The 25,291-nt window shown below is 39.8% G+C and overlaps 1 protein-coding gene across 47 annotated transcripts in view; it reads right to left on the bottom strand.

The window, feature by feature from the left end:
• Positions 1-182: 182 nt before the first annotated feature.
• Positions 183-25,291, bottom strand: part of dst (dystonin) — a 124,283-nt gene continuing 99,174 nt past the window's right edge. For 33 of the 47 annotated variants that reach the window (XM_083539087.1, XM_083539060.1, XM_083539098.1 and 30 more), the window contains 36 exons: positions 24,594-24,713; positions 24,389-24,496; positions 24,080-24,298; positions 23,502-23,705; positions 22,464-22,695; positions 22,148-22,374; positions 21,620-21,742; positions 21,255-21,356; positions 20,396-20,497; positions 19,907-20,080; positions 19,569-19,724; positions 18,545-18,742; positions 17,174-17,302; positions 16,096-16,266; positions 15,331-15,486; positions 14,692-14,898; positions 14,329-14,448; positions 13,054-13,223; positions 12,797-12,956; positions 11,122-11,316; positions 10,136-10,264; positions 9,471-9,614; positions 9,192-9,380; positions 8,973-9,102; positions 8,388-8,551; positions 8,139-8,301; positions 7,907-8,061; positions 7,756-7,830; positions 7,347-7,364; positions 5,835-5,951; positions 4,690-4,807; positions 4,197-4,304; positions 2,645-2,835; positions 2,145-2,255; positions 647-770; positions 183-480 (listed from right to left, as the gene is read on the bottom strand). In XM_083539087.1, the coding sequence (XP_083395213.1) occupies positions 227-480; positions 647-770; positions 2,145-2,255; positions 2,645-2,835; positions 4,197-4,304; positions 4,690-4,807; positions 5,835-5,951; positions 7,347-7,364; positions 7,756-7,830; positions 7,907-8,061; positions 8,139-8,301; positions 8,388-8,551; positions 8,973-9,102; positions 9,192-9,380; positions 9,471-9,614; positions 10,136-10,264; positions 11,122-11,316; positions 12,797-12,956; positions 13,054-13,223; positions 14,329-14,448; positions 14,692-14,898; positions 15,331-15,486; positions 16,096-16,266; positions 17,174-17,302; positions 18,545-18,742; positions 19,569-19,724; positions 19,907-20,080; positions 20,396-20,497; positions 21,255-21,356; positions 21,620-21,742; positions 22,148-22,374; positions 22,464-22,695; positions 23,502-23,705; positions 24,080-24,298; positions 24,389-24,496; positions 24,594-24,713 (5,463 nt within the window). In that variant the 3' untranslated portion in view covers positions 183-226. The remainder of the gene's footprint in view (positions 481-646; positions 771-2,144; positions 2,256-2,644; positions 2,836-4,196; positions 4,305-4,689; positions 4,808-5,834; positions 5,952-7,346; positions 7,365-7,755; positions 7,831-7,906; positions 8,062-8,138; positions 8,302-8,387; positions 8,552-8,972; positions 9,103-9,191; positions 9,381-9,470; positions 9,615-10,135; positions 10,265-11,121; positions 11,317-12,796; positions 12,957-13,053; positions 13,224-14,328; positions 14,449-14,691; positions 14,899-15,330; positions 15,487-16,095; positions 16,267-17,173; positions 17,303-18,544; positions 18,743-19,568; positions 19,725-19,906; positions 20,081-20,395; positions 20,498-21,254; positions 21,357-21,619; positions 21,743-22,147; positions 22,375-22,463; positions 22,696-23,501; positions 23,706-24,079; positions 24,299-24,388; positions 24,497-24,593; positions 24,714-25,291) is intronic. The other 14 variants (XM_083539057.1, XM_083539097.1, XM_083539099.1 and 11 more) reach the window with 13 other exon arrangements.

Below are 25,291 nucleotides of genomic sequence, written 5' to 3' on the forward strand. Positions count from 1 at the left end.
CACGAAAACTGTCATGTTCCACTCGCACGTCATCAATCCCACTTACATCACCTCGTTTCTCCTTTGGAATAATTTACAACTTGCTACAGGGTTTTTTTGTTTTTTTCCTGTTGTAATGTACAACTTGCTACTTAAATACGGACGTTTTGCAGTGTTTTTGTTGAGTGTCTTCAGAAGTCCAGTTGTGTTCCAGCAGAGTGCTGTGAAGATAGAATCCAGCTGCTGACTATCTCTTGGCCGTGGTCTTGGCCAGTTTGCTGCTGGCCGTGCTCCTCCTCTGCGGCGTAGGGATTTTGGAGGGTTTGACTCCAGGCTGGCGTGGAGAAGAGCGTGGCCTTGTGGAGTCCATCACCGTCTCCGACATGTCCGAGCAGACGGACTGGATATCGGAAATGTCAAAGTCAGAGGCGTCGCTTCCTCGCCGGCTGCTTCCGCGGCTCCCTGCCTTACTGCCAGGCCTGCTGGGAATCTTACTGTGTCCTGAAAAGTGCAGAGATTCAGTGATGTGGTGAATATTATAGCAACATCAATAAACTGTCCACTTTATTAGGAACACCTGTACATATATGTCCATTTTTGAGAGGTGTGTGTGTGTGAAAATCCCAGGCTGGAAGAACTTTATAAACAAGCTGCATGTTTTCCTCACCTGCAGCATGATTCCTAGCTTTCAGAATTGCATTGTTTATCAGGGTTCCCTCGTCTCCAGACTGGAAACCTTTTCCTGACAGATAGCCAGGCAACCGGAGCTTGCTGCCTTGGATGGGCGTACTCTGTGGAAAGCAAAGAAGAAAACTCCTCAGGACAGATTAGTTAACACAAGAACAAGAATTTTAAAGATCTAGCTTTTGACCTAGAGCGTAAAAGTGCTACTTGCCTGAAACCAACTTGTACAACACAACTTGTGTAACACTTGTTTACAGGAAACAATTTTGAAAAACGATATACTGTATATTTTTATGTCAGAGATAAAAAAATAAAATAAAAATGTATACATAATTCTGTCACTTTCCATAACAAATACATGAGTAAAGTGACATGCTGGAATGTTTGAACGTAAAAAATAGCACGTAATTATTCAACAGGAAGCACAATAATGCAAAGATAACACATTACAACAAAGCTTTGACAGCGCAAGCAAGACTTAACAGTTATATTAGAAAACACACGTCGTTAGAGAAAAATAATCCACACGTCTGTGGTGTGATACGACCTGAGAGCATCACTCTGAAGTGGATTATTTTCCAGTAGCAGTATTTTTTTTATTAATCTTATACCACAGAGACATTTGGCAAGAATTACAATGAAGTCGTTTCTATCACGTATCTTACGGTCTCCTTGCCAGATTTTTTCAATTTTTTTATAATCTTGAATTTACAGATTGAAGAATTAGACAGCGCTATGGTATAAAATTAATAATTTTCCTTTTAAGAGTTCAAGGTGAAAGTACAGCCCAGCTGAAAGAAGAACTGAAGAGAGAGTTCCCGAGTCCAAAAAAAAAAACCCTTAACACATTTCTGAAAAACTACTCGCATCAGAGAACATGCTCAGTGTTAAATACAAAGATTTAGACAAACCTGGATGAATACGAGGTGGTATCAAAAAGTTTCGAGACTAGTTTCAGCAACACGCCAACAGATGGCAGCAAAAAGCAGCACGCACAGTCACAAGGAGCACCGACCTTCATAAGTCAGTGTGCCAAAAGCCTCATCATCCTGTGAGGAGCTGTGTGCTATTCTGACCACGTGTGTTACAGCGTCTGAGATTTGATCATGGACAAGATTGTGCAAGAACAATCAGAAGAACATCGCTGGAAGACGACGGGAGATCGGGATGGTTTTCAACGAGCTCAACCCCCGAAAATGTCGAAAGCATTTGCCGACTTGCTCATGATTTGCGCTTGTTGCTGCCAAGTTCCTCCTCGAGCTGCTGACATTCGGCAAAAGCGAATGATCTGTGGCGTGCTGGTCTCGAAAGCTTTTGATAGCAGCTCGTACATGAATGCAAGCCTTAGAGTGGGACTGCACTGAAAGGCCGTAGTGTGTGTTAAGTTCACATTGCGTACAACAGCAGGAAATCGATAGCAAGTTAGTGCCAATCGTTAGGTCAGTATTAGATCTTTCGTCACTCGGGTTGACTCACTATACCTCATTGGACGACCCCTGGCTCTCGAAAGAGTCTGATGACTTTAAAGGAGTAGCTGATTTGCTGTTTGTCAGCCAGGGTTTATCGTAATTGCGGGTTAAATGTTGAAGAGTCTGTGAGGAACAATGGTGGGTCAAATACAGAAAAATAAAACAGAGGTTTCAAATAGAAGGGATTTGTTTAATTGTTTTGATGTGTTGTGTTGGGGTGCAAAAATCAATATTTGTGGCATTATGGGACTTATGTGATTTCCCAGACGGTAAACTTGAATGTGTTGTATGTAATGAATGAAGACTGAGTCGAAATCGGTGGCCTGCATCTCATTCGTTTTATTACAAGAACCAGAAAAACTCTAGAAAAAAGTGAATCAGCAATTATGAAGAAATAAACATGAAATAGTTAATAAAACTGTTAAAGATATTTCTGTCAGAAACGTGTGTATATACGCCACAAGTGCGTTATCTTTCACCCGAGGCGAATGCAACGTGTAAAATGCTCCCACCTTGGGTGTTCCAGGTGCAGGAAGGTTGGGCTGAGCAGGACAACTGTGGCTGGAGTTCGACCTGTTCGGAGAGGCACCTCTAGAGGACGGCCGAGATCTTCGACCTCTGTAGCGAAAGCTGGCCATCACTTGCGTGGTCCCTTCCGGGAGAATGAACTTCTCACGCAACTCCACGTTGGTCCTACCTTTAGCTATGAAGAGTGCACATGGAGTAACGAGTCAGAAGCTAGCAGAAGCACACACACACTCACACACACACACACACACACACTTGCACATATACAGTGGATGGATTTTTTATGACAAAAAATGGAAGGCCATTTTCAAAAATGGGTCCAAATGAAATCTTCATTTCAAGGCCGATGATACGATGCGTCTAGTGAGCGACTGAATATGCTGTCGGCATGCGGCGTCTCACACACACACTCACACACACACACACACACACACACACACACACACACACACACACACACACACACACACACACACAGGTTTAATGTGGGTACTAAACATGTTTATGATATGAAACAGACTCTTTCCATACCTTTCTGTTAACGTGGTTGTAATGCACTGGGGAGGTTTTGGGTGCGAATCTGAGACCATGTTTGTATATAAAACTGATGCCTGGTGATCCTGAGTGCACTGAGAGTAAAATTATTGGCACCTTGCTCTAATTTTAATGATCATTCTCACTGATACTACTACTGTATAAACAGTGTAAATCAGGGGTCCCTCAACCTTATATCTGTGAGGGGGGAAAAAAAGACAGCACGTGGCGTCAGTGAATCGCCTCTAGAGGCCGCTCTCATAATGACAGCGGATCTGGAAGCCGGAAAAACTATCGCTATGGATTATTGCTAAAAGCCAGTAGTATCGGTGCCTCGACCTTTATTTATAATTACGAAATATTTTAATCTGTAAGTCAACCTTTATTATCAAATACAGATATGATATGAATAAAACATAAAAAATAAATGTGGCTTTGTTCAGAGGGCCGTTCCGAATATGACCCCTAGTGTTGCACATGAAATACTGCAGCCAACCCATATATGCAAAGCTAATTAAATCAGCTAATCGATTATCGAATTTATTGGGAAGCTTGTAGCTCAGTTGTTAATGCTCTGGATTACTGATTGGGGGCGCTGTAACATATCTGAGCCATGATGCTCCTGATTGCTTAATATGAAACTGGTCACATACTAAAGTATTAGTACTTATAAGAGAACGCAAACGGCATCGATGCTTAATTCACATTCACCTTCTTTTTTAGTGTTTACGTACAGAAAACTAATCCCGAAACACGATTGTCAAGCAGACAGCATCGAAAGAGCAGCGAACACACAAAGCGTTTGCATGGAGAGACGGCGGATGAACTGCAGCCTGGAAACACGGTGCAACAAACAAGTGCATGCAAGAGAAGCTTCAGGAAGCAGCATTGGATTAATGTTGATGAGAATACCATCGTTTCAGCAGGAACATTCGGGTGCAAACACACACACACACACACACACACACACACACACACACACACACAGGCTTGCACACATACCACTGGGATGGAGCAAGGAGAGAAAGTGTGAGAGTTGCCAACCTATAGGAGACTGAGTAATGGACGAGTTTGATTCCGAGCGCAACATTTTACTCCCGTGGTGATGAACTAGAAGAAATGATAGTTGGGTTCTTAGCACAAAAGGAAACATTGGGTATATTCAGCAGAAAATAAAACAGACAGAGATTAGAAAAGAGACAGAGAGTCGTATACTGAGAACTGCTTTGTAGGAACGTGACAGCAAGCTTTCAGAACCCTAAACACAGCCAACCAGAACGCAGAGGCAGAAGATTCGCCAACAATGTCGCATATCACGAATTAAACCCGGTTATATTCTTTGAGACTTCTGGTAACATGCCTGTTATATTCGCGTTGTACAATTAAGATTAAGGTAATACACATTAAATAGCTGAATTAAGAAGATCAAATCCAATAAAAGGGATTGAACGGTGTACATTATACACACGTTCGAAGTGCCAAGGTCGTGTGTTACCTCTACACGGGTCGTTCTTAACCAGGAACTCATCCAGAGCCATCCAGCCTCCTCCCACTCGCACCATAACAGTGCTGCGCAGGATCCGCACCAGCCTGAGCTGCTGCGAGTCTCCAAACTGAGAAGGGAACAGAGAGCATCGAGTCAATACCGAGTCACAGTGGGAAAATCACACAACATTGACATAAATCCAAAGACTGGGAAAACAACACAAACCGGACACTGAGCTTATACGCTTCTTACATGATTCGTTATTTCAATAATATTAAAAATGTATTGATGATCGATCCTAATAATAATCATTTGAGCTCAGATGTAAATGTCTATAGGTGTCCTGTTTGTATTTGTTGCCCAGCTGAGAAAACTCTTTTGCACATAAAAACATCCATTCCAAAGTACATACAAATGAATGGTCAATCCAACTGGTTCAAACTTCGCCTTTAGTTGCCGTGTATCCACTAATGGTAGCGATTTATACGTTCCAATTTTTCACTACGCTAAAATACATCACCACAATGTGATCATCTGACCAGAAAATTCTGTTGTGTTGGGTTTCAGATTCCAACGATGACCACCAGAGGGCGCTAGAGCGTCAAACGTCCTCTAAAACATAACACTTTTTTTCTATAAGTAGAAATTTACTGATAATCCAACCATATCAACAAAACGAGGTTTCCCAGTTGGATATGTCCATGGTGTAGTTCACGAAAGACACGAAAGATATGGCTTCATGCTTTCTGTTCCGAAAGAAATCAAACTGATCAGAAAAGCAACAGAAATCTTTCCACAAAATCAACAATGCATACTTTCTAGAAACCACCATACTAATAGTGAATGTGTGTTGACGTTGATGCAGAACCAATGTGGCTAAACTCCGATGGGACAATTAAAAAAAACGTATGAAAGATGGCTGCGTTCCACTCTTTAACACGTTCCACACACTCCCACACAGTGATGACCCTCTCGCTGAGCCTCGTGTTAACCGCCGCTCTCTCAGTGCGAGAACCGGAATGATTCGATGTCACTGGTGAACTTAGTTAATGCGAGTAGAAGATGGGGTTTGAAGCATGATCAGATAAGGAGTCAAAATAAAAGAAAAAAAAGAAGAAGAAGGCACAACAAACAGCTTAGAAATGACCATTTACCAGGATACAGCTTTCCAAAACAGCAACGTGCAGTTGGGAGTTTAGATTTTGATTCTCCCTGTTTGTTATACTCTCATCGGCGATTAACGGATCATGTAAGCAGTGAACCAGACCAAACTGTCAAAAGAATTGTTTCAGTTGATATGGAACAGCAAAAAACTGAACACACTGGTGCACATGACAGCAAAACAAAAAACACAAGCAAAAGGAGAAAAAAAAAATGCATGAACTTCCTATTCACGTCCCCAAACACCTCACCAGGAAAATCGAGTTACCTCGGATCTTCACGAAGCCTGATCCCGAGAAAGCATGTAGCCCGTGATTTTAAGCGTGATTTACATTCCCAAAAAAAATAAATAAAAAAATAAAAGCTCACCAACAGAATTTCGGATAAAACAAGAGATAAATAACGAGTCTGAGGTAATTTCGTTTGTTTTTAAAGTCCTTTGAGAGACACGTTTAATCGTTAAGGAAGGAAATAAAAGGCGAGCAGCCACGTTAAGTTATGTTTCGAAGCTTTCAGAAGACGAACACAAATCAACTTAAATACTGAGGAGGACAAAAGAAAGTTATTAACGAGATGTTAGAAATGCACCGTGACTCAAAAGCAGAACCGTACGATCGTAAAAAATGTCAAAAGCGTCCTAAAAAGGGCTGAATTTCATCTCGGTTGAAACACTCCCACTTTGTTCTGGCGTTGCGGATGTTTATAACCAGTCACAGTGAAGTTACGCTTCACACCTGAGAACCACGATGAAACTTCAAGGCATTTTTTTCCCACTCTATATTAGGGGTGACCCAAAATAGTCGAATAGGAGTCCAATTCAACAACTAATATCACAGCCAGGATCGCGCCATTTTGGTTATATAGGGGTGCATAATGTCTGTGGTCCCCTGGTGGTCTAGTGGTTAAGATGCAGCGCTCCCACCGCTGCGACCCGGGTTCGATTCCCGGTCAGGGAACCATCCCCAGCCACTCTTAGTGCCGGTCCCAAGCCCGGATAAATTGGGGAGGGTTGCGTTAGGAAGGGCATCCAGCGTAAAACATGTGCCAAATCAAACGTGCGGAGGATCCGCTGTGGCGACCCCTAACGGGAGAAGCCGAAAAGAAAGAAAGAAAGGGGTGCATAATGTCTGATTTCACATAGAGCTACTGGTTTTAAGTTAATATACATATGAAAATAAGCTTATAATAAATTATTTAAATCTGCGTGAATAAATCCACACTATTTTTGGCGTCATTCTGAGTAAAACCGCTGAACAAAAACGTCCCGTCTCTGCCCTCTTTCGTTCGCTCGTCCTCTTTTTTCGCAGCATTGGTAATATTTCATTTGCTTAATCGGCTTCTGAGTTCAGCAGTGAGAAGGTGCAAATCTCAAAACAAAGAAGGAAATTAGTGGAACCGAAAAAAACAACAAAAAAAAAAAACTAATTAGTGGAACCAAAAAAATTAAGAAAAATAAAAAGCCAATCAAAGCAGCACAATGTTAAAGAAGCACTGTGTGTATATACCTGGTTTCCAAGGTAGAACTGAATAACAGAGGAAAAACAATAAACAAATCAAAAACACAGCATTAGAAAACAGGTACTGATCATTTGTTTACTACAAGAACATCAACAAATCAAAGACGATCACTTCCAGTAGAATAAAAGTGTGTTCTGGCAGCCCCCTTGCCCTTTTAGTAAAAAGTAAAAAAAAAACTGTAATGTCACATGAGAACGTTAAGAATGAACTCATTTCTGTCTCATGATGTAAAAGCCAGTGGAACACTTTTTCCACATTTTCCACTGGCCCTGAAAAAACTCTGGACGAGCACTGAGCTGCAGGACACTATATTCGCTTTTGCATCTTCATAAATATTAAAAAGTACCTCTGGTCCCTCTAGAAGGAAATCACTGGATAATATGGTCGGTTTCTTACCCGGTATTTGTTTGCACCAATTTGCTCCACTTGGAATCGTTTAGGGCACTTGCACTTTGCTACTTGCCGTGTCACCTACATAAACGAAAGTTGAATATTAGAACGAAAAAACATTTTCCGGAGTACAAAAACCAACAAACTGCAAGCGCACCTCGTCTTCTATCTTATCAGCGTCAGTAAGCGGTTTGTAGGCGTCTTTGTTCGGGTGCAAGGCAGCAACAAACTCGTAGTAGTCGATGTAGCCATCACCATCGCGGTCAAAAATATCCGCTACAGCGCTCATCTCCAGTCGGCTGGTGGGAAACTCTGCACGAAGCACAGTGGGAAATGTTTGGGAATCTGGTCGGTTTGATCTTAAGAGTCAGGAAGGAAACTGGACTCACTTGAAGAAAGAATCCCGTCGATAAACTCCTGCCTGGTGACTTTGCCATCCTGATCCTTATCCATGCGGCGGAAGAAGTCCATGACTCGGGATTTTTTGTGGTTCATCCATCGCATGTAGCGTTTCCTCCAGACGTCGAAGTCGAAATTGGCGAATTCCTTCAGCTGAGAAGATTCAGGAGATTTGGGTTATAATCCAATTTCACACACTTTTTAGCGTATTTTAGCATAGTTTATATTTTCCATCTGACCTCCTCAAGTCGGTCCAGTGCATCGTTCAGTTTTCTTCTCCGGTCAAGAGCCAAAAGCCAGACCTGCTGCCATTTACTGACCAGCAGGTTCACTCTGGGGTTCTTAGTCTCTATCGGAGCCTGGACTGCTGCTGGATACATGGACTGCACCTGGGATCTCTTTCCTGATGATCACAAAGGTTCACGTATACACATAAGGTTTGTATTTTGTCATTAAAACAATGAAAACACGATTTAAAATAAACGTCGAATTATATTGAATTATATAGCGATTTTTATAACAAAAAAAAAAAACAGTTCTGAATCATGTGGTAAATGAAATAAATATTAATATATTAATTAATAAATATTATTCATAATTAATAAATGATTTATAATAAATAGAATATAGCACTCTTCGTGGTGTCAGTGATTCGCCTCTAGAGACCGCTCTCATATTGACAGCAGACCGGAAGCCCGGAAAAACTATAGGTATGGATTTTTGCAGATAACCGACAGTTCCAGCGGTAAACTATCAGTGCCGATTAATCAGCAAAACGATAAATCAGTCGACCTCTAATCTAAAGGATTGCTGTTTAAACCTACGGCCTGTTCTCGCTTTATCCAGTACTGGAATCTGAGACTGAACTGGAGGATCAGATGTGGCTTTTCTTTTATGAGTTTTAGTGACTTTGTCCACATCTGGCTGTTTTCTTGTCATCTCCTCCATGAAGTTCTGGAATAGAAAAAAAAAAGCAAAAAATGACGCTTCAGGCCTAAACGCAACAAGCAGCTTTCTTGTGCAATGGTGCATATAATTGGCACCTGATGATCAGTGATGAGAGCTTTGATCTCTTCGATCTCCTGAGGCAGTGTCTCCTTGTCTTTCTCAGTGAGTGCGGTTTCTGCCCACTGTAACCAGCTAAGCAGGTTCTCCAGGAGCTCCTGAGTCGCCATAAGCTCGCCCAGAGCATTAGATAACCTATGCTGGTGCTGCCGAGTCCACGCTGTGACCTGAGGAGCAGCAAATACACAGAGAAGATACTTTATAAAAGTTCTGCATATATGAGACATTGTATGAGATGTGCACAGCGGAACACTGACCTCCTCGAAGCGAGCTTTAATGATGGTGTTCCAGTGTTTTACAGTGGTGATAGAGTCTGGATGACATATAGCTAAAATAGCTTCACCCATGCTGATGGCTTTGCCCAGAGCCACACCCTTTTCTTCCAGGTTCTTCATGAATTCCTGCTTAGATCATGGCACCCAAGACAAAAGTCAAAACAAAGAGAATTTACATGAATGTTCCAGTATGTGTGTGTGTGTGCGTGCGTGTGTGTGTGTGTGTGTGTGTGTGTGTGTGTGTGTGTGTGTGTGTGTGTGCGTGCGTGTGAATAATGTCTGGTGAAAACTACATGGAACAAATGATTCCTGGTTCAGATATGAGCTCATGCTCCAGGGGATACGTGTTATTAGAGGTTGAGTCCTGTTTTGGCCAGCTCGAATTCAGCTTCAGAGGCCATGTATGGTTTTATGTTTCTCTACTGGCTTCCCCGATGGGTTAAGGAGATAGAAGATGGTTGAACCATTTCTACATTGCAGGAGGAGTTCATGAAAGAAATACTTTGAGAGATTTATGCATCGGAAAGATTACAAACTACAGAATTTTATTTGTGGCATTTGTGGGGTTTTTTGTCCCACAAGATTAGATCTAACGATGAGGCATTAATGTGTATGAGGGTGAAGTTGTGCTGCGAATAAAAACTTGCTTTGTGCTGTTCAATCAGGCCACGCAGGGCTTTCTCGTCCTCAGGCAGAGACCCGTGGAATCGGAGGCTCTGCTCTGCTTCAGCCAACCACTCGAGCAGGATATGAACAGTTGAGTGAAACTCCTCTGCCTGAAAACCACGGAGACGTTTATTTTACATTAAAGACTTATATCTTCAATTTGTCTCAAGCAATGAGACAAAACCCATATAAAATATCATCACACGCATGCAAAAAAGAAATGAAAATGAATATATAACACGCATCGCCTGTTTGAGAATCGCATTTCGTGCGATATTTTATCGTCATCATTATAACATTTCATTATCATCATACGCATGCGATGTTTCGAAGAAATAATTCAAGATAATTGAGTTTAATGCTGAAATGAGACTTTAACTCCACTACATTTCAAATATTTTACTTTTTTACGCAAAATCAGTCGTTTCTTTTTTATTTACGAGGATAAAATCGTAACTGGTGAAACACGCAGCGAGTTCACCAATCAGGATCGAGCGCGCCAATGTTTTATTTAGGTTCTGATTGGCGCTTGGTGTATTTACTGATCACCAACATACAGTTCAGCATCAGTTTAGCAATTAGAGAGGAATAAACGATGAACAAACTCGAACTCGCCATAACACACGTGACCTCATTTACACGTTTTTTTTGTCTTAAGTCGTTAAAAAGAAGGTTTTGGGTTCATAACTGTAATAGAAATCAATCAGTGTTCACCTCATTAATATCATTCTATTAATACAGTAGATCAGTGTGCTGAGAGTCACATTCGAGTCTTTTCACAGTCGATTAAATGAAGAGTCTTGATAAGAGGAACATTATAGTTAAAATAAATAATAGTAGTTTGGATACTTAGGTACATTTGAAGGCAAAAACAATGGAGTCACATTTTACCGTCTGTCTCTACACAATCGATATAAAGTGCTGCTTAACTGGATTGTCCTGCAGTTTGGTGTTATGAGTTGTGTACCTGACTCAGAGCTTGTTCCAGTCGTGTCTGTTTGAGCACAGAGAGGTTGCACACCGTCTCCCATCGCAAGCTCAGCTCCTGCATCTGAACTTTGACCCAGGAAGAGTCATCGTGGCTGCAGTCGATCAGATCACGAGCTGAACGTTTCAGAGCCTGTACGGAGCCGGTCCTCTTCCCGAGCTCCTTCTGAAACACCTGGGAGACGAGCAAATACACACAAACTCTTCTTAAATATATTCTGAGTGAATTGAACTCTGGTGTGCTTCGTTTATTGCTTTATTTTACGTTTGTGAAAACACTGCAATCCCACTCTGGTGCAGTCCAGGAGACCGGATGAGGATGGGAGCTGTAGTGAGATTAGACTGCATCCCTTAAACTGTGTATTGTGGCTCGTGAGAAGGCGCTGCACGACCAAAAATACGGACCATAACAGCGATATATTAATTTCGAACATCTCGTTATAAGATTCAGCAGATTTTCGAATATGGCTGTGGGGATTTGATAGAAGCCCAAAACGAAAGAGCTGCAAAGTTTTCAGGACGTCTGGTGATGCCGATAGAAGAAAACAGTAATTAAACGCTGGCTGCAACAAGCAAAATCGATATTTATATAATCATTTAATGATTAATCGCTGGTTCTGTATTATAAAGATCCGTTTATCATTTTTCTTTTCCATCTGCCAGATTTCTGCCCAGAGAACGATTTTTTTTTTTCTTTTTTTTTTATACGGGCATGTTTTCAGCTATTTCTGGTTCATGTAATTATGTGCAGTGTGAATCCAAATCAAACAGCAAACAAGCCAAGAGTATCGCTTTCGTTTTCAATCAAACAGCCACACACACACACACACACACACACACACACAAACACAACCCCTTTGCCACAGTTCTGTCTCTCAAGTTTAAATCCGTTACAGAAAACAAAGAATTCAATCAGCACTGATGAGAAGAAAAGTGGAATAGACGTATCTAAAAAAATACTCCTGATTCAGTAATCGGAGCTCCAGGGCCTTCAACCTGAGCGGCTCGACTCTTAATCGGTGAGGCCAATAAAGAGGCTCATGTGAAAGGGGGATGAAAAGTACGGATGGAGTTTTGTTCAGAGACAAAAACTAGGTTGTTTAACAAACTCGGTCGGGAAGCAGACGGAAAAAAAAGCGTCTACAGCCCAAAAATAGAAGTGAGTGAAGGAGCATTTTGAAAATAGACTCGATTAAATCACACTTACTACATACAATTATTCATTTGTGGTTCATTCTGTATCAGAGGAGTTGAGAAGGTTTTAGGTGTGCTTTAAAGTTCTCCAGACTTCAGCTGACTGTAGAAGGACATTACTCATAATCAAACACTCCGGTGCTCGTGGTATTTCTCACTCTCCAGTGTTTTGTATTGTTTTTAATAATTGACTGTATAATCACACTCGTGATATCACACAAATGAGGATGGGTTCTGCTTTAAAGTCTGGTTGCTCTCAAGGTTTCTTCTTTATACCATCTATGGAAGTTTTTGCTTACCACATTCACCCCAGGCTTCATCATCAGGGATAAATACACATCATTCACGTATATTTTAATTTCTTATACTATTACATTCTGGTAAGCTGCTTTGAGACAATGTCCACTGTGAAAAACGCTATAGAAATACAATTTGAAACTTGAAGTGAAAGACAAAGGTACCTTGTGGCTGTCGATGAGGTTGAGCACCAAATCGATGTCTCCGTGGACGGGCTGGTCCTCTGCCATCTGAGGCTCAACTTTATAAAGCCAGTCAATCAGAGCCTGGAGAGCATCAGTGAACTGGCCTGAAAAGAGCAGAGCTTCTTCCAGCTTGTTCTGTCTGTGAAAACAAATATTTGAAGTCATTTACACATTTAACACCTCGTTAATTATAGAATAAGGCAATGGATATATTCCAATTAGAGAACTAAAAATACCTTTCCACAGACTTGCCACAAATTGTGTCCCATTTGTCCCTGAGCTCACAAAGCATATCATCCAATTTCTGGTTGTCATCCTGGAGCGAGGTCTTGTCCTTCAAGGCTCGACCTGTACGGCTGGTAGTATCGTACACTGAATGCTTGGCACCCAGAGCTTTTTGGAAGTCCTACAGAAGCCAATGAAACAGAGAGCCAGGGTTATCAGTGTAGCCTCAAGGACACACACGGTGAATGCAGCAGTTTGAACGGAGTTCGATGGCACAGTCGAGTGTGAAGGTATCTGCTGGGTCCACACTGCTGAGCTGTTAATTACATGGCACTGTGCTCTCTTATCTAATGTCCACAACAAGCCTGAGTCACGCTACTGTTAGAAGAGCACGAGTTCAGCAGCAGTATCAGAAATCAGTGCACAATATTTTCTTTTTCTTTATAGCTGTAAACGATTTTGTTGAGGATAAGAAGCAAATCGAGATACAATTTTGTTGTATAAATAGTTAATAAAGCAATGAGATGATCTTAGGCTGGTTTTCATTATTTGGTCGTTTTATGAGTCGTTTTTTTTTTTTTTTTTTTTTTTATAAATAAATAAATTGTGGTTTTAAAAAAACGCAACTAGAGAGACAGAATACCAGAGCTCATGGATACGTGATAAAAAAAACAAAAACAACAACAAACAAAAAAAAACACTAAAATGAAAACACTAAAATAGTACTGAACTTTATTACTAAAAAAAACAATAAAAACATTTCTGAAACATGAAAATGTTCTTAAAGAAATAAATATAATGATATTCATTATATTACTTATTATTGAGAAAAATAAAAGATTAAAACACTAAATAAATAAGTTACATCCCAAACGAAAAAAAGACACATCAAATAAACAACACGGGGCGTCAGTGATTCACCTCTAGAGGCTGCTCACGCAACCCGGAAAAACTATCGGCATGGAATTTTGCCAATAGTTTCAGCAATAAACAATCACTGCCATTTAATTGGCAAAACCGATGAATCAGTCGACCTCTACAGAATAATCTGATAATATTTCACCCTATCAGTGTAAAGAAGTGATTCCATGACAGGAAATAACCCAGAAACTGATAAAAGAGAAAGAGAGAAGGAGCAGCTGTTTTATACTATGATTCATGCCATGCTGGAAAGCAGTTTACTACTTCTTTACGGAGGTGCAGAAGATCAGTAGGATTCCAGGAACGTGTGTAATTACTGGTTTAGAAACATAAAAAAGGGAAAGAGAGTGGTGAGATCCCGTCACCTTGTGCTGAGCCAGCTGCGTTTTGATCTTGTCCGGGTCATTAGCGATCTCCAGCTCTGAGTCCAAAGCTCTCTCGGACTCCTCGAGCCACTCCATCAGCTTGGTCCAGCTCTCATGGAACTGTAGGATGATGAAAAAGTTGCATTTTTTATTTAATGACTTCTGTATTTTAATATACGGGATTCTGTCACCAGGTCAGGATTGATTATCTAGATTTATGAGTATTGATTATTGGATTATTAGCTGGATGTATGTATCTTCCTAAAAAGAGTTTTAAACTTGCTAAATAATCTATTACTTTTTTGCCTAAATCTGTTTTATTCGACTCTGCATCCAAAGTAAAATAGTGTTTATTTTTCACACCTGCTTCGCACGTTTTCTCGCATCATCCAGCAGACGTCCTCGCTCCACCGAACGCTGCACTACTTTGTCCCAGCGGCTTTGCACACTCAAGAGCAGGTTTTTGATGAGGACCACATCCTGTTTCTGGCTGAAGTATTTCAAATGGGTGCCTGTCTTATCCAGTTCCATGATCTGATCCCGGTGCGAGTTGACCTCAGTCACAAAGATCTGTCAGGAAACACAGGAGAAGCTACATGGAGAGAGAGCTGGGACGTAGGAACCAGAATCAGAATAATTTTTATTGCTAAGTTTCATAGGTTGCATTCACAAGGAATTTGTTATGGTGTGCTGATGCTATAAATATACGAAAAACTATCAAAAATTTGGAAAAAAAAAGTAAAGTATGTAAATATATAATATAATAATAAAAATATGCAGCAGCAGTGAAGAACAGATGGCAAAAAAATCAGACTACAATAATAGTTATTGTTGTTATTGCACTAAGATATAAGATTTGCATAAAAAATCAATTAATATTAAAATAAAATAAATATTTTTATGATTACAGATTCATCAGTGTTTAGACACAACAACTGACTGGAAATAAAAAATAATTTATCATAGCAAATCAGAGGACATTAGATTTCAACGTGCATATACCTTATGTTCATCAATCTGGAACAAGATAGTTTCCAGGATGAGGGAGGCTGAAGACACCATGTTCAGCATCTGCTCTGCTTGAGTCAGCCAGTTAATGAAGTCCTGCAGAGAATTATGAAAATCTGTGGCCATCGCTAATGCCTCTTCCAGTTTCACCTAGATACAACACACACACACACACACACACACACACACACACACACAGACCATAATTTACTCATTCAAGTCATAATTCATTCAGGACTCATTCAAGATAATTACATCAGCGCAACCAAAATAGCATCAAGATCTCCTCTTGCTGCTCAGCGAGAGGAAGTGTTGATCTCTCGGCGCTATAACGACAAATAAACGAGGATGTGCAGAAGAAACACTTCCCCTGCAGGCACAAAAACATCGTCCTTTGATTCAATATGCAATAGTGTGACTCACACGGTGCATCTGGTCCACAGCAGCTTTCTTATCCCAAAGCTGAGGAGCCTTGGAACGCATTGAACACTATGAAAAATTTCTTCTGAAAAACCCAAGACCAAATCTGCTCAGGAAAGCAACCAGAAATAGAATATACACATATATATATATGTCATTTAATAAATAAACCAGGTCATGCTTTCATTCTGATATCATTTATCAAAAAAGCATCAGGGCAGTGTGAAGAACGTGTCTGGACCAAACCAGGCTTTAATAAGCACTGACCCACTACACAAACTGATTCCCAATGGAGCATTTTCTTTGTGCAATCTGAAGCTTTTTCCACAGACCCCTCACCTTCCTCTCAGCCACTTTGGCCTGAACGCTCTCCCACTTTTCTTGAAGGTTGTGAAGGTCCTGCTCAATACTGCTGTCCTGGTTCTCTGGGGTCAAGGCGATCAGCTTCTGACCTTTGTGAAGAAGCTGCTGGTAGAGTTCTTCCTTTACCTCCACTGCACTACATAATTCCTACACACAAACACACACATCATCATGTTTTTAGGTATAAATATCTCATTATCTTCAGCCTCCTGAAAGGAAGGACTTCAGGAATGAATGATACTCCATAAGTGATGTTATTACAGATCTCTACCAGACTATTGGAACCCACCACATACTTTAAAAGGCAAAATTAAGAAATATTTGTACATACTGGTATAAGATTGCCCTCATTTTATGCAACTAATTGGCTCAAGGGTTCCCCAAACTACGGCCCGCAGGCTGAATATGTCCCGCCCCCACACATGGAACGGACCTCTGAACAATACCAGAGACATGTTATAGAAATGTAAATATATGTTTTAGTCATATAATGTCTATATTCGATAATAAAGGTTGGTTATTTTGTCGGCAAAAATCCATACCGATCATACCGGGCATTAAGAGAGCGACCTCTAGAGGCAAATCACTGATGCCACATGCTGTTAATTTTTACATGTAAGACTGCGCGCTGCACGGAGAGTGCTACATTTATTATTTATTAATTATATTAAGTAACAAATATATTTATATTTATGATTCAGTATTTTTTTCTTATAAGAAGTAATATATGAAAAGTGAAAAATAATAAACTAATCCAGCATTAGGAGGAATATTTAATATATATATATATAAAATCATAATAAAATCCAAACAGTTTGGAGGCCCCTGAATTAGTTGGTTTATCAAGAAGGAAGTTTTGCAGTCTGCACCGTTCAAAATAAAGACCCAATAAACATTTTGAATATCGATATACTCAAAGTCTAGCTTTATTAACAAGCTTAATCTAAATAGGTCTTTTTATGAGTGTTAAACATAAAAGCCCTGAACTGTGTGTGATAAAATGTGTTCACGTTTGCCATCAGCAGCAGGTTTTTTCAGAGTCTTAAATACATACCAGATGGGTGTTAAGCTGCTCATGGGCCGTGTCTGGTAGGCCTCCAACTGCTTTTGATGCTAACAGCTGACATTCGGTGTCTTTCAGCCATTGCTGCATATCTTCAATTTCCCCATGGAAACCTTGGGCCTACAACACAATACAGGCACAACAATGGAGTTCATTAGTGCAGGTTTCAAAGCATGAAAGAAAGAGTTTAGTTTAAAATGGATGTTTCTTTATATATATATATATATATATATATATATATATATATATATGATGAATACCAAAAGGAAAGTTTAGTGAGACAATATCGTCTGGATATCGTCTGGATATCGTCTGGATATCGTCTGCACTGCATCTTTGGTCATTCAGTGGTTTGAATTCACTTGGTTTGAATGTGAAATTTATTATTTTCATAGGGAATGAATTGAGATTTCTGTAATAATATTGTATTCATATATCAGCTAATAATGCATCAGAAAAGAAGCTCTGACATAGAAATGTGAGAATCCTGAGATCTGCTAAAACACTGATTATGGCATTTTCAGCCTATACTTCAGCGCTCTGCATAACCAGGTATGGAGCTGACACGAGGTGGCACCCTAAAAAAAGGCATTGCCACCCCAACCGCAATAATAAATAAATGTATGAATAAATAAATTCTTGACAGATTTACATCAGTGGTGCTTAAAAAAACTACAACAAGAACATATTCCCATAAATAACGGGAAGAAAACCCTGTCTTTCTACTACAGTGAAGTCCAAACAAATGACTCATATGAACTGCTTCCTTTTAGTGAATAAAAAACACATTCAATACAACCAGTCTGATCTCAAGCGAATGACTCTACTGGGCCCTTTTAATAAATCGAAGCATTTACATAAGTTAAATATACCTTGCCATCTAATTTCCTTTATGTGTTTCATAAAGGAAATTTATGAAATTTCAATTTCAAGTCCATCACACATTTAATTGTTATAGACTAATATAAAAATGTGCACCCCTGTGTACACACCAAATATGTACATAATTTCTTAAATCCACAAGAACCATATAAGGATGCTTGTTTCAGTGTTGCCACCACTCACAATTCTCATGACACCCCATAAATAATTTTCTATATCCGTCCCTGGGTATGTGTCATATTCAAAGTTGACTAGTGAGCAGTTCATAATAAAACTGTGCACAGTATTCAGACCTCTGATGGGACTACATCGTTAAGCCCCTTTTATAGTGTGAAAGGAAAGCTCAGAATGTGGCTTGTTTATGTTTTATTCCTTTAATTTAGAGAATTCTCATCTCATGATCTCACAGGCCAAATTTGATGCAAAAAACTATCACCCTGTTCTCCCTAGTCAAGCTGCAAATGACTAAATGAGTAGGACCTGGAGTAAGGCGTTGTCCAAAAGATGCCTCCTCTTCTCAGTCTTCTCCAGGATCTGTGTCCAGCGTTGGTTAAGGTTTTCCAGCTTGTTCTGCAGGCTGCATGCCTCCTCTCCTGCACTGGACTCAATCAGGTCTCTGCCAGCCTTGTTAACTGCCTCCACCGTGGTCTTATGGGCCAAAACGTCATTATGCAGCACCTGAGGGTTAAAAAATAAAAAGGAAGATCTTACAGCAAACATAATGGTCATAAATTTTCACACATTCATCTGTTACACATTACAGTTTAACATTTCATTGATAAATATATAATTGCATTAGGGTTGTGCATCTCCATAACTGAAGCCGAAGCGATTCGCATCTCGATGCATAGTCAACGATACGATACGTTAAAGATACCTATAAAGCAGCTACCGATGTGATGCGATACGATCCCCCACTGATTTCCATTCGAATCGACACACATACAATACAATGGAAAAAAATATGCTCTGCAATTCAATATGGTATAAATAGTTCACTTTGATTTCTCCGGTTCAGACACACAGCAAATCATCAATTTACTTAAGTGCCTTCTGACTTCTAACATCTTCCACAAACACGCCTTTGTAGTGCAAAAAAAACAACAAAAAAAACGGTTAAATAAAATCAGAGGTTCTTTTCTTGCTGTGTCTCCAGGAAGATGCAGCTCTACCTCTGCCATGTTAATCTGTATTCTAGTGTTGTGATACGTCATATTCACGTAGCAGAAATTGATCTACATCTAAAATATTGGTCACAAATTATCGGTCACTTTCTAATTGATAAAAGTAGAGTAAAGTCTAATTAAGAATGATATATAAATAATTATTCATTAATAAATAGTTTTTCCTGCAATGCAAAAATGTAAAAAAAAAAACGATGCATTGCGATACAAATGTCAACTTGTATCCGATGCACACTTTTTTAAATCGACGCATCCCGTCAGTAAGTTTTATGCCGATGCACCGATGCATATTTTATATTGTATATTTTGAATGAACTTACATGATGTTTGGCGAGTTCTATCTCGATAGCTTTGGGGTCGCCACTGGTTTTCTTCTGTCCACTAAGCAGCTCTTCAGTATTAGTCAGCCAGGTCATAAGCTCATCCAGAGCATGCTGGAACTGCCCTAATGCCAGCAAGGCTCCCTCCAACTTGTGCTGTAAAAACAGACGAGACATCCATTTTTTATTAAAGCTCCAGAGACACTGGGTAACCCAATGTAGGGACGTTAGCAGCTTGTCCATGTTCTCCTTTATTATTAATTCCCCAAGTACCAAAAGTCATACACCAAGGTCGAGCAGCATAAATGACACCAGGAAGTACCAGGTTGACACCTTACCTGTCTACTGATGACCTTCTCATCCAGATTCTCCCAAAGCATTTTGAGTTCATTCATAGGCTCCTGAATGGCAATGCGATCTGACTCCTCCAGAACTTTTTTCAGTAGCAGTCCTGCCTGGTGATTTAGCCTCTCCATCTCAATCTGAAGCTGGTATGTTTCACCTTTGAACACCTATAAAAATATCAACATGTCCATAGCTGAACTATCATAAATAGACGATTGTGGTTTGTCTTAGACAATGCATCTTTGATCTGCTCATGTGAGAACCCCTGAAATGACATTATTCTGAATAAACACAGCTGGTGTTTGGCCTGTATGCTCACTGCATTTATCCAACAAAACAAAACGAGGCATGGCTGGGTGTGATCACGGACACATGCTTACAAGCCTTTATCTGTATGTAAGCCACATATGACCAAGCCTGTGTGTTGAGAGGCAGGACATTTATACAATAATCAGTAATGCAATAATACAGTAAAGTAATACCTTAAGCTCCTCAATCTGCTGTTTTACAGTTTCCAAGTCTGTGCCCACAGGCGACATGGAATCCAGTTTACCCTCCAAAATATCCACCCAGTCGAACATGCCCTGTAGAGGAAGAATAAAGTGTAAAACACTGTAGACCTGATTTCCTTTGATTTCAATTGAGAAGCTCAGAAATCAGTCTTCAGTACAATATTTAATGCTTTCCAAAGCCTTTATGCCGACTAGTTCAATTTCTTTAATCAAAACTGAATTTAAATAAATGCTAATCCAAGAGTTTTCAAGCCTGTTTGCCAGTTGGACCTGTATAACCTAAACTACTAACCTTATTATTATTATTATTATTATTATTATTATTGTTGTTGTTTTATTATAATTATAATAATTATTATTATTGTTTTTATTATAATTATTTAAATGTGATTGCTGCAATACCACAATAAACCTCTAGGGATGCAGGAAAAATCTGGATTAAACCTGCTTTTTCTTGATCCAGATAATTAAATAACACGAACACAGCGATGTGATCTAAATGTGCACACAGCGACGTGCCCTAACAGCTAAATAATGCAGGAATAAATTAGTATTTGAGACTCCTAAAGAAATTTCGCTGCTTACGATGCCACAAGCAATTCTCGCAAAATGATCTATTACATTTTAAATGATGTCTCAAATAAGAAATTTGACTAGAGACTGCTTCAGATTACAAGAAACAAAAATGATTATAAATTAAATACAATTGAAAAATATTTATCAAATTCTAAATATACAAATGTAATTAAAAACTACAAAGGTTTTGGGAAGTAAGAACATATTGTTCATGTGATATTGCACATAGTATGGAATTGACAAATGAATGTACCTGAAGACAATCCTGGAACTGCACAGCCGCCTGCATGGCCTCCTCGAGTCTGTCCACTCTCTCCTTCCACGTCTTATTCAGAGTCTCCCATGCCGTGTTCACCTGGCAGACAGAGGAGATATGGTTTGAATTAGTTTATGTGTCTAAAATCACGTACACGTCTCTACAGCAGTGAGAAATTCACTCAGAATTAACAAAAAAAAATGTATAATGAGAAAAATTTTCATGTTGCACATGATTTTATTATATAACACTTATAAAATGAGATGTTTAAACACATGGGCTACATTTCTGAATCCAATCTTTTAAGCAGAAATATAGGAGATAAGTTCTCTGTGGATGCTTCATCTTCTATCTGCTGTTACCTCATCAATGCTCTTTTTGATGACAGGCTTGTCTGGTTCTCCACAGGCTGTCATCAGTTCAGCTCCTAGATTCTGGACCACGTTCAGTTCGTCTTGAAGACCATCGATCTCCTCTCTGTACACCTGTAACCAGTAAAGTTCACCATCAGAACAATACGTTAAACAGGATACTTCCTACTCTCTCTCTCGCATGACATTTTTCCTTCACTTGAACTAGGAGACTCAAATCTGTTCCAGCATGACAATGCTCCTTTGCACAAAGCCAGCTCCATGAAGATCTGCTTTACATGGGTTAGAAGTGTGAAGAAGATCTCCTGCTACAGTATAGAGCTCCAACCCTATTGAACATGAATGGCTGCACCCCAGGCCTCCTCACCTTCTCACCTACATCAGTATCTGACATTACTAACACCTTTGTGGATGAATGAATCTCACAAATCTGACTCATTTTTGCTCCAACTGTTCTCACACCCAGTATTATTTTGAACATATATTGGAATTTAACTGAAGCACTAATTGCTCTCTGACCTCCACCAACTCCTGTTGCTGTTTAACAACAGAAGGGTCGACTCCAGGTTCCTCCAGGTCTTTCAGCAGGTCTTGCGTGTCTTTGATGGTGATGATCAGAGCACAGTGGTCACACCAGAACTTCTCAGCCAGGTCCATCACATCGAGAAGTTTAGCTTCCCTCTCCTCCAGAAGAGCGTGAATGTCATTCCACACAAATACCATCTGATCCAGTTTGTCTTGTACGGCTGTGAAAAAAAAAACCAAATGTTTGTAAAGACTTTGGATTATTTATATTTTTAGGTGTTTTTTTATCTTAAAAAAAAAAAAAGCCTACCTTTAGCTGACAGGTCTTTATCTGCACCTTCTGAGCGAGTGATCATATCTTCTCCTCGCTGTTTCAGAGTTTCATAAGACGGTTGCAGTTTCTCCAGGTCTACATTCACGGCTTTGTTCTCAGAAATCTGCTCGCGGATCTTTTCCACCTCCACTGAGATGGAGGGGGGCTGGCGCAAGCGTTCCGCTATACGATTCAGGGACTCCAGCATGGGGTCGATCTTATCATGGAACTGGGAGGAAACAACAAAAATCGCAGCAATTTTTTACAAATAGTACAGACGAAGCTGTAAGCAAAAGAGCAATCAGGCAAGAGGTCTTTCAGCTGAAGCACTTAGGAGACCTTTCACTGTAGCAGGTAATCACTTGTAGGCATTTTCACCACCAATTTTGTCAGGAAGTTTTCAGTGGAAATTGTCTGTCAGGCCTCACATTTCCTCCTGCTCATATCAGCGAGGTTAAGACTGATATATCCTTTGCTGACAAAAACAGACTAAATTGTGTTTTATGATTTACTGCCAAAGGAATACAATCAAAGCGTTTTTACAGAACACTTCATTAACAAGCTGGCAGTTGTGTTAGAAGGACGTGAAAAAGACCTCATCGAGATTTCACACAGCTTCGGGATTTTGGAGACAAATTCAGCCAAGAGCATTAGGATTTAACATATAATTAAACTACGTATGTACTAACGTATTCAAAGTACTATGATTTATTATGGCAACAATTGTTCTATTATCATTTTTATCACAAGACTCTTTGCTTAATCACCTCAGGTCATGTGAAAAGACTCTGTTACTCTCAGCACAACAATTCTGATTGATTTCTAATCAAATGATCATGAGCCCAAAACCTTTTTTTTTTTTAACTACGGTAGTTGTTGTTGGTCACAAGTGTTGTGTCGAGTTCGAGTTTGGAGTTTCTTCCATCATTTGTTTCTCTTTAAATGTTCTACTTGCTGTTAAATTGATGCTGAAATTACATTTACTTTCTTAGTGGCACAAAGTAAAACCGTTAGAGAACAGAATCAAAGACAAACCTGAGCAGACTGAGAGATGGCCTCGTCCAGAGCAGCGGCTCTCTGCTTAACATCTGCTTTTAGCTGTGCATACAACTTATCCGTGGCCTGATATTTCTCCCTGATGGTTTCACCCTCCAGGGGACTGATCTCCACCAGCTGGGGACCCGTTTTGTTCATTTTGTCTATGTGGGGTTTGTGCTCTGCAATCAGCTCCCTCATTTGCTAAAAGCAAAAAATATACTATTTAGAAAATATCTGGAAGAATGTATATATTTATTTATAACTGTAACTATTATTTACATCATAATTTGCCAAAAATATCGCCTTATACGAGGTGGTATTAAAAAGTAGTTTTGTCACAAGCCAGCAGATGGCAGCACAAGGCTGCACGCACAGTCACAGGAAGCACCTAAATTCACCGAAAGACAAAAGTGCAACTGCTGCTATTCTGCCCACGTGTGATTTCATCATGGACAACGAGTTAGAACAAGGAGCTACAGTGAAATCGGGCAAATTGTGTGCCAGGTTTTAAAGCGTCTTTTTGATACCACCTCGTACAATTACAGTTCCTGTTGGGTTCTCCGGAAATTTCTTACCCGCAGGTCCTCTTGTTGCTGTCTGAGAGTGTCGTACTTAATGCCGGGTGAAGGAAGCTGGGTGAAGTTGGCCTGGGTTTCCTGCAACCATGGCCACAGCTCCTCGAAGGTCTCCCAGAACTGGCAGGCCAGTGAGTGTACTCTCTCCAGCTGCAGACAGCGCTCTGAGTTCAACTGACTCACCACGTTGTACTTCTCCACCAGAGCCTGGATCTTAGTCTGAACAAAACAGCGACATTAATCTCCGCCAAAAATCATCTAATCTTTCATCAAAAATCATTTTTCTGGTATATATTGAACTTAGTTCACCTTTAGAGCTTGTTTCTCAGTCTCGTCTTTGCTGTTCATTAACGCCTCGCCTGACTTGGTGATATCATCCACGCTATCTTTATGCCTCATAACGTCCATGGAAAAGCCCTTAAACACAGAGAGCATTTCTTTTGACGTCATGTGCCACACATACGCATGTTTCCTGTTCAGCACACCCTTAATGACCCAGATGCAACAGACTAACCTTCTGCGCTTGCAGCTGAGCTGTGGTCTGCTCCGTCTCCAGTTTAATGTCCCCCATAGATGACAACTTCTTTTCGGCTTCAGTCAGCCAGGCTAATTCAGAGTCTGCAGCCTGCTCAAACTGAACAGAAGAACCCAAATGCAGAAATGCATATCAAAAATAATGCCTCAAACTGGGGCTGAAACGATTCCTTGAGTAACTCCAGTAATTCGAATGCAATTTATTTAATATAGATTTTTATATTTTCATTTATGTTTTTTTGGATTTATATAATTTGTATTTGAATTGTGATGTAATACGGCAATTAAATGTACTAAATAGGTTTAGTTTTAACAGACTGCAATTTCAGCAATAGAAAATAGAATATATATAAAAAAAAAAAAAAGGAAACAAATTACGTTAATTTTGAGACCCGTTGTTTTTTTCTCCTGTATATTTAGTATTGCTTTTTAATGAAGAAAAAGTACTTCTTATCCGAGTACTCGACTGATCGATGGACTAATCGGTAGAACACTCCAATACTAAAATAACGGATAAATGCAGTTCTGCATCCGATGCAACATCGTTGCAATTCACAAAATAGCTGATTAGGAAAAAAAATTTATCGCATGACAATTGCGAATAATAAAAACATTACATTATCCAATCAAGGTCTGATCAAACCTGGTCATCACAGCAAATCAATCAACATCCAATCA

Source organism: Silurus aristotelis (genome assembly GCF_946808225.1).
Source record: "Silurus aristotelis genome assembly, chromosome: 4".
NCBI classification, from domain to species: domain Eukaryota; kingdom Metazoa; phylum Chordata; class Actinopteri; order Siluriformes; family Siluridae; genus Silurus; species Silurus aristotelis.